General features: G+C 44.0%; 1 protein-coding gene across 1 annotated transcript; it reads left to right on the top strand.

The window, feature by feature from the left end:
- The first annotated feature begins 10,523 nt into the window (after positions 1-10,523).
- Positions 10,524-12,367, top strand: LOC122128227 (cancer/testis antigen 47A-like). The gene is made up of 2 exons (XM_042702509.1): positions 10,524-11,604; positions 12,267-12,367. The coding sequence occupies exons 1-2, from the start codon at positions 10,524-10,526 to the stop codon at positions 12,365-12,367; spliced, it is 1,182 nt and encodes a 393-aa protein (XP_042558443.1).
- Positions 12,368-12,999: the final 632 nt, after the last annotated feature.

Below are 12,999 nucleotides of genomic sequence, written 5' to 3'. Positions count from 1 at the left end.
CTACTACATGTAATGCCATTAGTTTATTTATTTATTTATTGTCAGTTGTGGGGCTTGAACTCTGGGCTTGGGCACTGTCCCTGTGCTCTTCAGCTTAAGGCAAGCGCTCTACCCCTTGAGCCACAGCGTCACTTCCAGTTTTCTAGTGGTTTATTGGAGATAAGAGTCTCACGGACTTTCCTGCCCAGGCTGGCTTTGAACCATAATCCTCAGATCTCAGCCTCCTGAGTAGCTAGGATTATAGGCGTGAGCCACCGGCGCCCGGCCTGCCATTAGTTTATCTTACATACTAACAGCTAGTACTTATTATTGTCATTCTTGTATTTGTCAGAAGTTATACCAAGCATTTTAGTACTTTACTATATTTAACCCCCAAAACAATGTCCAGAGAAAATGAATTTGATTGTTCCCACTCTATAGATGAAGAGATAGAGGCTTAGAGAGGTCAAGTAATGGAACTAAGTTGTACCATACAACTATTCCACTCATTAATGTACTAATCCAATTGATCCAAACCAAGAAATAGAATGCTCAAACTAGAGGAGACAATCAGAATCTCTATCAGAATGTCAGAATTCTGTGTACATTTTGTTAAATTTTTGTCCTGAGAAGACAAGTGCATTATCACTTACAAGTTTGTTTCCGGGAGACTCTTTTCCCTGCTGAATGCTCTCATTGCCATTCACCATTATGTTCAGGAATGACAATGAGATGAACCTTTGCATATATGCACAGGATCAAATTAAAAGTGGGAGAATGGAAATTCAAATATTGACTGATTTTAAAAAGCTGATTGGTAGCTCACGCCTGTAATCCTAACTACTCAGGAGGCTGAAATCTGAGGATCATGGTTCAAAGCCAGCTTGGGCAGGAAAGTCTGGTGGATGCTTATCTCCAATTAAGCACCAAAAATCCATAAGTGGAGCTATGGCTCAAGTGGTAGAGTGCTGGCTCTGAGCAAAAAAAATGCTCAGGGACAGTGCACTGAGCTGAGTTCAAGCCCAGGACTGGCACACAAGAGAAAGAAAGCAAGAAAGCAAGAAAGAAAGAAAGAGAAGAAAGAAAGAAAGAAAGGAAGGGAGAGACAAAGAAGGAAAGAGAGAGAAAGAGAAGGAAGGAAAGAAGGAAAGAAAGAAAGAAGAAAGAGAGGAAGGAAGGAAGGAAGGAAGGAAGGAAGGAAGGAAGGAAGGAAGGAAGGAAGGAAAAGAAAGAGAAAAGGAAAAAGAAAAGGAAAAATAAAGAAAGGTGATCCCACAGAAGTTCCTTGTAAAATGGGACAGGCAATTCAGAGCAGTCCTGTGGTCCATGTTATTGTTCTGCTTATCAGTGGTATACTGTATCCACAGTCCTGCTGTCCACTTGACAATGAAGTTTGAGTCAGATATCTTAACTATAAAGTGGGTACCCCTGGCTCATGCCTATAGTCCTAGCTACTCAAAAGGCAGAGATTTAAGACCAAGGTTCAAAGCCAGACTGGGCAGAAAAATTCCATGAGATCCTTATCTCCAATGAAACAGCAAAAATCAGAAATGGAGCTGTTGCTCAAGTGGTAGAACACCAGTCTTAAGCAAAAAAGTCAAATGAGAGTGTGAGACCTTGAATTCAAGTTTCAGTACTAGCACAATTTTTTTTTGAGAGGGGGGTCTGGTCATGGGCCTGAACTCTGGGCCTGGGCGCTGTCCCTCAGCTCTTCAGCTCAAGGCTAGTGCTCTACCACTTGAGCCACAGCGCCACTTCCGGCTTTTTTTTCCTGCTTATATGGTGCTGAGGAATCGAACCCAGGGTCTCAGGCATGCAAGGCAAGCGCTCTACCACTGAGCCACCTTCCCAGCCCCTAGCACAATTTTTTAAAGATATCCTACTTGTACCACTTTCCTTACTCCTCAGTGGGTTAACACAGTTGGAACTCAAATGAATGTTCACAATTGAGAAAGAACTAAGGGTGACATGCTATAAAGGATGTTTCTGTAAAACATTTTGAGAAACAGCCAGAAGAGAGTTCCTTGCATGAACAACAGTTGCAGTTTTCTCTTGATGCTAAGACTATAAGTAAATTAAGTTGGAGTCTGTGTTTAACCAGACTAAATTCTGGGTCTATCTTCCTTGGGCCTTTTGCCATGGATCACAGAGGAAACTCAGCTTTGGATGAATGTTTCGTTGGGGAAGTGGAAAGACACTGTTCAAGTGTTAGTGTGGGAACAGCAGGCGACGGGAGCTGAGCCATCTCCCTCACTGAAGGGTGACCAGGAAAATAGGAAATTACTATGCACAGTGGATTGTGGGATTGTGCTTTGTTGGCAGCTGGTAAGTGGTAGAGCTGGAACAGAGACCCAGGCAGGCTGACTCCACAACTATGTTCCCAACTACTAGGTTACACTGGCTTTCAGGGCCAGGCCTCTGTTAGCGAGCATACTCCCTGTTCCTGCCTTTCCAATATTTGCTGCCCATGAATGCAAGGAGTCTCTTTCAGTCTCTCTTTTCTCTTTCCCACCCCTCTCTCTCTCCTTTCTCTATCTTTGTGTCTCCCCTCTCCTCTGCCCTGCTTCCCTCCCCCTCCCCTCCCCCTCCCTTGGCCCTTCTCTCTCTCCTCCTCTTTCCTCTGCTCCCCTCTCTCCCTGGATCCACACTTCCTGGCAGACAATGGGTGTTCATGACTGCCAGCAACCCCATGGTTTAACGCTCCAGCTTCTGGTTGTTAAGAAATCCTTCTCTTTCTTCAGTCAGGATTTTACCACATGGAGATGTGTAAGGGAACTTCTCAGATGCATTTCAAGTATAGGCTCCTGGCTGCCTTCTCCATCCCATGGGCGTTTTTGCCTCCAAGCCTTTGCTCTCTTGTTCCCAACTCACTGCTCTGTCTCCATCTACCTCGCCCCAACTTCTACCTCTTTTTTTTTTTTTTTTTGGGTCCGGTCGTGGGGCCTGAACTCTGGGCCGGGGCGCTGTCCCTCAGCTCTTCAGCTCAAGGCTAGCGCTCTACCACTTGAGCCACAGCACCACTTCCGGCTTTTTTCTTTTTGCTTATGTGGTGCTGCGGAATCGAACCCAGGGCTTCATGCATGCAAGGCAAGCGCTCTACCACTGAGCCACCTTCCCAGCCCACTTCTACCTCTTTTTATGAGGCCATCTCTGACCACTCTACCCTCAAAGGACTTCCTCACTGCTCTTCATCTTGCTCTGTTTCTTTGATCCTTTTCAATTATATCAAGGCCTTCTTGTTCACTACCATAACTTAAGGCCTGACACTACAGACAATCCAGTGACAAATAGTAGCCTGTCCTATTACTTGAGCCTTAATCTCCCCAACTGAACTCTCAGGTGCTTGAGAGTAGGCATTGTGTGCTGAGGACTCATGATTTATGTACCACACTCGATGTTTTTACTAACTCTTAACATACTAACTCATTTAACACAAGTCAGTGAGGCAAATGCTGTTATGATCTCTGTTTTCCATGTTAAAATATCCACTGAAGTACACAGAGGTTAAATAACTACCCAAGAGTACACAGCTGCTAGGTGACAGAACTAGGGTCACAATAGGAATATCTGGAATTTTAAAAAGGGCTCTGAAGAAAGGCTACCCTGTTTATTTTTTATTATCTTTAAGTACTTATACAAAAGGGTTCCAAGTCAACATATCAGTTAATAAGTATAATGCATCTTGATCAAGGTCACCCTTTCTGTATCCACATCTTTCCAACACCACCCACCCCCTCAAGTTACGTGGCTCCCTTTTCACATACGTACATTGAATATTATCACTACATTTGCCCACCCTTCCTTTCTCCATTCCTTGTTGTGTTCTCTCTGGACCTGAGGTGTCTTGAAAGGATTTGGAGAAATGGGAATATTTCTAGTAAAGGTACAACAATGAGATGGATGAAAGCTAACCACACAGATAAATTACTGATTATTACTCACATTCCCCCCTCCCCATGGCAAACAATGCTTTCCTTTTTAAAGGTTTGACTCACCTGTGGCTCATGCTTGTGTAATCCTAGGTACTCAGGAGGCTGAGATGCAAGGATTACAGTTTGAAACGAGCCAAAGCAAGAAAGTCCATGAAATTCTTACCTTCCACTAACTACCAAAAAAAAAACCCGCAAGTAGAGCTGTGGCTCACATGGTAGAGTGCTAGCCTTGAGCACAAAAGTTCAGGGATAGCATCCAGGCCCTGAGTTCAAAGCCCAGGACAAGCAGGGGGGGGGGAACCTTTGCAAAAGACATTATTTTTTAAGAAAAAACTCCTATAGATTTCTTTAAGAATGAAGTATCTTTCAAACTGATTCTGATCTTCACTCTGTTCTCTCCCTGCCAGTCCCTATCTAGCTGCCAGTGTAGTGTAAAACCCAGATGGAAAAGCATTGTAGCACTTGTAACAATCTGTGTGTGTGTCCTTTTAACTGCCAGGTGTCTCCATGGTTGAGTAGTAGGGAGGCAATTTGTTGCCAAGAATTACCAAACAAATCGTTTGAAGTTTTGAATTAGCCCTGGTAAACCTCTGGTTCACCTTCAAAACTGCAAAGGGGGTTGTTGGGCTGCAGGCATGGAACTTCCTGAACTACACCAGGGAGCCATCTCTGTGATTCTTTGCCTTGCAGTCAGAGTAGGCAGCTCTGCTGGTAGTCCTGCCACGAGAGTCAAACAGCTCTTCTAGCCACATATGTGGTAGACGCAGGAGAATCGTGAGTTCCAGGTCAGCTTGGGCTACATAGAGAGACCCTGCCCTCAAAAAACCCACCAATGGAAAAAGAATCCCATTCTGCTAACCACTTGAGAGAGAGAGAGAGAGAGAGAGAGAGGAAATATTGATATATATCTTATCTATCCATCTACCTGTGTGATCTATTGATCTATCTAGACACTTGCTTAAGAACATCCTGATGTTTGCCTTCACTTTACAAAAAAGTGTATGGTTGTTATCAAGATGATCTACACTAGGGTTACCATTTCATAAGTCAGGTAATGAGTACATTTCTTTTTGGAGATTGTCACCCCTTCCTTTGTTCTCTTCCAGTTTCTCACCTCCTGTCCCTACCCCATAGTCCATTTGCAACATAGAGTGTTCCTCACTGTTTTGAACTGGGATCTCTGCTGTAAACTTTATTGGGCCTTTCCAAGTCGTAGAATACCGTGGCTAAAGAGTTCTGCATTGTCCTGGAGGAATGTATGGGGCACCAGTGCAATGACAGCCTATGAAAGATTAGTAGGTTGATGGCTCCTGACGATTGTAAGCTACAAAGGCCCTGGAAAGAAATATTTTCCTGAGGCATTTGTGCTACCTCTTCTGTGTCTTCCTCTCCATTTCATTCCAAGGCTAATGGCCATGCATGTGGAGCTCTTCTACAAATACTCTTTGAGCATAATCCACTTTACATAATGCATGCCTTTCAAAAATAAGCATCCTTAAAACCATGTTTGTTTGAACAGAGCAGCTTCCATTTCTGTGTGAATTCCATTTCTGTGAGGATCTAAGATGCCAACTGTCAAATCACATGATGCAAAATTGTTATGTAGTTTTTCCTTACATACTCAAATGATGCTGCCCTTACCCTTTTACATGTAAGAAAACTGAGGCAAAGTGATTCTAAGAAAGAGACAATGGAAATAGGTTACCATGGTAAAAGAGAAAGAAAGCATGGGGAAATTCTGGGTAGAGGTGGGTTAGAAGAAATGAAGGAAGCTTTCATGTAGATATCCTGTTACTGTGAACTTAATAGGGAAAGAGAAGAAAATAGGATTGGAACTTTCCTGGAATGAGAAAATCTGCAGTCAGTGTAATAAAAACAAAAAACAAAGGAAGGAAGGAAGGAAGGAAGGAAAGAAGGAAGGAAGGAAAGAAGGAGAAAGAAAGAAAAAGAGAAGGAAAAAGAAAAAGAAAGAAAGGAAGGAAGGAAGGAAGGAAGAAAGAAAGAAAGAAAGAGGGAGAGAGAGAGAGAGAGAGAGGGAGACAGATATCCTTGTCTTCTTGGAGTAAAGCCAGATCTCTGTTCTGATACAGAGTCACATTGCTCCACCTAGTGACAATCTCTAGACAGTGCATTGAGTGTCTGCAGTAGCCAACCAGATCCATTGAATTAGAACCTTGAAATGGAAATGGAGGGGAGAAGTGGTTGATTATAAAATTAATATATCATATTAATGATATATATGCTATAATATAATATATATCATATATGATATATATATTAAAAGAAAAAAAAGAAAAGCCTGGGAGCGGTGGCTCGCGTCTGTAATCCTAGCTACTTAGGGAGCTGAAATCTGAAGTCCACAGTTCAAAGCCAGCCTGGGCAGGAAAGTCAGTAAGACTCATCTCCAACTACTAAAAGCTGGGAATGGAGCTGTGGCTCAAGTGGTAGAGTGCTAGCTTTGAGGGGGGAAAAAAAAGCTCAGGGACAGTACCCAGGCCATGAGTTCAAGCCTTAGGATCAGCACATACAAAAAGCTTCCTATGGTGCTCTAATGTGCTGCTATTTCTGAAAATTACTGACCAAACTCATGCTTTCCCTATGACATGGTGACTTTGTGATGCCAGTCACTATCTCAGAACATACCTGGGAAGGCAGTAACCCAGGCCCTATCTTTTGCTTTTTGCATTCGTTCCTCAGTAAGTTCGTTCTTCTTCCTTTCCTTTCTTCCTTCCTTTCCTGTCCTTTCTTTTCCTTCCTTCCTCCCTCTCTCCCTCCCTCCCTCCTTTCCTTCCTTCCTTCCTTCCTTCCTTCCTTCCTTCCTTCCTTTCTCAGTCCAAGACCAGGACTCTAGCTCAGTACCTGCTGCTTTTGTTCATTGGCTAGTGCTTCATCAACTGAGCCATACCTCTAATCCCAATGATGGGTTCATTCTTTTTTTATTTTTTGAAAGGGGGCTCATTGTTTCCCATCAACTAACCAGGAAGTGTTCATTAAGTTCTGGGGACACACAGGGCACACAATGACTAAAGGCTCAGTTCTTATGGAGTTTGCAGTAAGGAAGAGAGACTAGCCAGTCTGTACTTAGGAGATGGTGCTAAGTAAGCAGCCATGACACCGAGCTAGAGCATGACTGAAGTCAGACAAGGACTCTGAGGAGATGATACTGAAGCTGAGACTTGAAGAGCAAAAACCAGTCTGCCATGGGAGAAGTTGCAGCAGGGTTTCTGTCAACCCACATAGTGTCTTTGATCTAAAAAGTAATTAGCTTCCCTCTAGACTCACACATCCCTGATGACTGATGATAAATGCCTACTGGTATTGTGGTGGGAAAAGATAGGTTTCTCCAAGCAATTACAGCCTCTCACAAGGAGGCACAGTTTATCAAGAAAATTGTGGTTAGATTTCCACCAATTCTACATCTCAGTTGAGTATTTTTGTGTTGCGAAAATGTGCACAATTTTCCATGGGATTTGGGGTAAGTGGATTGATATAAAAGATGGAATTAATTTGGTACTGGTAGCTCATGCCTATAATCCTAGCTACTCAGGAGGCTGAGATCTAAGGATTGCAGTTTGAAGCAAGCCCAGAGCAGGAAAGTCTGTGGGACTCATCTCCAATTAACCACCAGAAAACTGAAAACATCACTGTGGCTCAAAGTGGTATAGCACTAGCCTTGAGCCAAAAAGCTCAGGGACAACACCCAGGCCCTGGGTTCAAGCCCCACAACCGACTCCCCCTCCCCCACCAAAAAAAGATTGAATTACATATACCAGAAAAAACCTTATGTGTCCTATAAACTCAGAGACCAGTGGCAGGTAGGCACTAGATAACACAGGATCTTGTAGAGGAATATAAAGATTTTGTATCCTATTTAATTCAGAAGTCAGTGGAGGCTTTCAAGCAGGACTACAAGAATCTAAATAAAATTTCTTTAAAAATATCTCTTCTAGGGCTGCGAAGGTGGCTCAGTGGTAGAGTGCTTGCCTTGCATGCACAAGGCCCTGGATTTGGTTCCTCAGCACCATATAAACAGAAAAAGCTGGGAAGTGGCGCTGTGGCTCAAGTGGTAGAGCTGAAGAGCTGAAGGACAGTGCCCAGGCCCAGAGTTCAGGCCCCACAACAAACCAAAAAAATACCTCTTCATCTCATCTATTGTGATGAGACTCTATTGGGGGTAATAAGGAGATTGAGTAGTCAGATGTTAATACTTTGGATTAGGATGGTAATAGTCAGAGAGTTGAGAAATGGATAGGTTTGTGACACATTTAGGAAGCACATTGACAGCTGGGATGGAGGTAAAGAGGTAAAGAAGGCTACTAGATTTCTGATCAGAACACCTGGGTGGGTAGAAGTGTTATTTGCTAGAGCGAGAAGAACAAGTGGGGAGGAGGGGCAAATCAGGGATGGCATTTTAGCAACTTCAAGTTCAAAATATCTGTGAGATATTTAAATGGAGATGCCAAGTAGAATTTGTCGTAAAAAATCTGAGGAGGAGCTAGGCATTGGTAGCTCAAACTTGTAATCTTAGCTACTCAGGAGACTGAGAACTGTGGAGCACAGTTCAGAGTCAGCTTGGGTAGGAAAGTCCCTGATACTTTTATTTTCAATTAATCACCATAAAACCAGAAGTGGAGCTGTAGCTCAAAGTGGTATAGTGCTAGACTTGAGCAGAAAAGCTCAGGGACAGTGCCCAGGCACTGAGTTCAAACCACATGACTGACAGAAAAGAAAGAAAGAAAGAAAAGGAAGGAAGGAAAAGAAAAATCTCTCATCTATTATTGAACACTGAATGGCTTTGGAAATTAGTATTTGTATTTGTTGTAAGTTTGATAGTCCTCTCTCTCTCCCTCTTTCTCTTTCTCAGTGGTACTGGAGGTTGAGCCAAGAGTCTACTCTACTATGTGCTGTACTACTTGAGCACACTCTCAGCCCTTACTGCTTTTAGTTATTTTTTGGAATATACTTTCCCATTTATGCCCAGGCCAACCTGAACAGAAATCTAATTTAATGCTTTCCTCATAGTTAGGATGACAGGTATATTCCACTATGCATAACATTAGCTGAGATGAAGTTGTGCTAATTTTTTGTCCAGGATGTTCTAGAACTTCAATCCTCCTGATCTCTATCTCCTAATAAACTACAATTCCAGATATGAGCCACTGTATTCAGGTTGATAATATTGTGTGTATGTGGTGTGTGTGTGTGTGTGTGTGTGTGTGTGTGTGTGTGTGCTGGTCCTGAGGCTTGAACTTAGGGCCTGGGCACTGTCCCTGAGCTTTGTTGCTCAAGTCTAGCAGTCTACCACTTGTCACCATTCTACTTCTGGATTTTTGGTGGTTAATTGGATATGAGAGTCTCACAGCCTTTGTTTCCCGGGGTGGCTTTGAATTGTTATCCACAGTTCTCCGTCTCCTGAGTTGCTAGAATTATAGATGTGAGCCACCAGTGCCTGGCACAAGTATAGGAATTTAGGAATCTTAGTTTGGATTCCTTAGGAAGTATTATCTAAAGGAGCAGCGGTGGCTCACATCTGTAACCCTAGCTACTCAGGGGGCTTAGACTGAGGATTGCGGTTGAAAGCCTGGTTGGGCAAGAAAGTCTGTGGGAGTCATCTGCAATTAAGCACTAGAAAAGCTGGAAGTAGAATTGTAGCTCAAGTGTTAGAGTGCTATCCTTGAGCACAAAAGCTCAGAGATACCATCCAGCCCTGAGTTCAGTCCCACCTTATTACAAATCAAAGTATTTGTAATCAATCAGTTTTGATGAAAGAGAACTCTGACAGTGGTCCCCAATCAAGCAAAATATTACTCTCACAATAATTCAATTCTTTTGATTACTAGGCCTATAGTATTTAAAATATATGCACTTATTATATTTTTAGTTTTAATGGTAAAGTATTTGTGGAGATTTGATTTTTTCTTTATTATGCAAGAAGTTTGTACATAACCTCAAATTTTCTCTGGATCCTATAAAGTCTAAAATGTTTCCTCTTTACCCTTTAGAGAAGAAGTCCTCCAGTTTAGGTTGTCTCCACATTTTGTGTGTGTGTGTGTGTGTGTGTGTGTGTGTGTGTGTGTGTGTGTAGTATGTGCTGGTTCTGGGGATTGAACTCAGGTCCTGGGGCTTTTTTGCTCAAGGCTAGTGCTCTACTACTTGAGGCACAACTTTGCTTTTGGTCTTTTGGGTGGTTAACTGGCATTAAGAATCTCACGGACTTTCCTCTGTGTACCCGCTTTGAACTGCAATGCTCAGATCTCAATCTCCTGAGTAGTATAGGCGTGTACCACCAGTGCCTGGCTTGCCTCAATATAGTTATACAATATACTTTTATTATAAAATGATAAAAGCAAACAGTCAGGATGTGCATGAAGCTAACAGGCAAAGTAACAACACGTACTAAAGCTTCAAAGAAAGGTATGTAGCACTGAGTAGTCTAAAAGCCCTCATTGGATATAGAGAGTGTCAATCTTCACTTTTCAGCAAATCAGGTTACAGATTAGAACTCATAAAGTAGGTGTGCAGCCTTTGTTGATGCTTTTACACTCTACCTCCCTCCCCCGCCCCTATCACCACATAGAATCCCACACACACACCGTTTTGTCTTCTAAGGCAATGTTTGGTTGGTCAATCCAGCGATGGAGCCCCTGCTCTTTCTATAGGGCATCACTAGAGGCAGAGTTGTCCCTTCAGCAGTTGGCTGTTCCAAAGGCCCTCCCCTCCCCTCAGACTCCTCGTGTACGGGCCTCCTTACGTCAACGGGCCTCCTTACGTCAACGGCCTCCTTACGTGGCAACCAGCTTGGTGGCCATCATTGTTGCGTTGTCTGCAATACCTAATTCCAATAGCAACGCTGTTGGGATACCAACTGGTGTCATGTCTGCCACCAGAAATGGAGATCCTACCGATGAAGGCCAAGAGGGCCGGGTGAGCTCCACTGGAGACTGGGCCCAAATGGCTCAAGAGGGTGAGGGGATGGGCGGTGGCTCCGGCCCACAAGAGTGCGATGTGGCACCGGTGGCTGGGGAAGCTGAAGTCCCTGGGCCTGGGGAGGTGGAGGCCATAGAGGCAGAGGGAGGCCCCGAGGAGGAGGAACGTAGTGAGCAGGCCGTAGTCCTCGCCCAAAACTTGGAGGGCAGTAATAACGATGAGGATTCTGACATCGGGCCCGCTGAGGAGGAGGGGGGGGACCAGAATATAAGCCATGGCCTTATAGTGGATGCCCGCCAATTCCCCATGGTTGGCTTCCGGTTCATGTTTCTGGACTTGGTCCACACTCTCCTACATCGTCTCCACTACAACGACCATATCCTTATCCGGTCTGACCACCACGTAATAGTGCGACCCCGCCCTCCTGCCCCCGATGGCTCTGGCGAGTTGCTGGCACTCTCCGTACCCCAGCGGCCCAGGGTAATGGCTGCATCCCTAGAGGGTGAAGGCGAGGGCCCAGGTCCTGGTTTGTCTCGAGCATCCTCAATCCTGGCGCTGGAGGAACCAAGAGAGGAAATGGCAGCAGCCTTGCATTCTGATGAGCCATTGGAGGAAGTGCCGGTGGTGATCACAGAACAGGAGGCTGACGAGAAGGTAGAAGAGATGACAGTGGGGATTGCAGACAAAGTGGTAGAGGAGCCAGCAAAGGACAGCGTGGAGTATGTCACTCTCTCCAGTGGTAAGAAACAGTGTGCAGAGGCCAAAGGTCAGACACTGCTGGACAGGGGAGGTGGGAAAACTGGGATAAGCAGTGGGTGGGAAGGGTGAGGAAGTTATACGTGAGGCCCTGCCCCAACTTAAGGACCACTATCAGGATAGAAGCCCAATTGTATAAGGTCTTTATAGCTTTGTCCTCTATCAACTCCTGTTTATAAGAGCTGAGATTATTGATGTAATTTATGAGGACACAATGGGAAATAGGTGCCCGGAAGGAAATGTGGGAGAAAAAATGGAAGGGGTGCGTGAAGGAGGGGGGGAAGCAAATGATGTACCTCATTTTGTGTTCATGGCTTTTTAATAACAATTTCAAGATTCAGCACTGGGTGAAAAGGGAATGAATAGTCAAGGGATTGAGGAAAAGATCTGCTTCACCATAGAATGTGTCTTTGAAGCAAACAAATATTTTCCCAGCCAAGTTCTGCCCAAAACATGGAGAATGCAAACAGACCCAGTGCCTTGGATCCTTTCCTCAAAAGACAGGTAATTACCAGCACTGGGTGGGAAATTTATTGGGAAAGGGGAAACAAAGAATGAGTGCCACCGAATGGTACTTATCAGCAACAAAACTGTGTTTAACTCTCTTTAAAAGCTAATTTCCATCCTCCTATGAGTGCCTGCTCTCAAAGTCTATATTATTCTTCCCTAAAGAAATAACTCAAGAGCAGGGTGATAACCATAGTGAGGACAAAGAGGACATTGAAGAGGAGGATAAGGAAGGAGCAGAGGAAGACACAAAGGAGGAAAACTAAAGTAACTAATGTGGAACCAACATGTTACAGCTCCAGAAAAATCTAGGTAAAAGTGATTGTAGTTTAAACTCAACATTCTTGCATTTCCTGCTTACTTAGAGCTTTATTGTTTTTAGTAAGTTAAGAAAAAATACTTAAAATTAGGTTAAAATTCAACTTAATCTTCTTGGAATGTGACTAGAAGACTCCTATACCAAGTAATATAAAATGCAATGTGTTCTCAAATATACGTCATGGCTGCTGGGCTATTCTTCTGAGGGCTTTTGTCACTGCTATAAGACTACTAACAAGTGGCAAAGGTCTAAGACTTAGTTTTTATTTTATTTTTTTGGGGGGGGGGGGTCCGGTTGTGGGGCCTGAACTCTGGGCCTGGGCACTGTCCCTCAGCTCTTCAGCTCAAGGCTAGTGCTCTACCACTTGAGCCACAGCACCACTTCCGGCTTTTCTTTTTGCTTATGTGGTGCTGAGGAATCAAATCCAGGGCCTCATGCACGCAAGGCAAGCACTCTACCACTGAGCCACCTTCCCAGCCCAGGTCTAAGAGTTAGTAATGGAGACTAATATGAGTGTGTGCAATAGTTCCCAGAACGAGCAATAAAAATGGTAGGGCAAGTCACTATGTGGCCTTCAAT

The sequence above is a fragment of the Dipodomys spectabilis genome, unplaced genomic scaffold (genome assembly GCF_019054845.1).
Source record: "Dipodomys spectabilis isolate Male_0828 unplaced genomic scaffold, ASM1905484v1 ptg000325l, whole genome shotgun sequence".
NCBI classification, from domain to species: Eukaryota; Metazoa; Chordata; class Mammalia; order Rodentia; family Heteromyidae; genus Dipodomys; species Dipodomys spectabilis.
The sequence above is the reverse complement of the archived record's forward strand: the minus strand, read 5'-3'. Positions and strand labels throughout refer to the sequence as shown.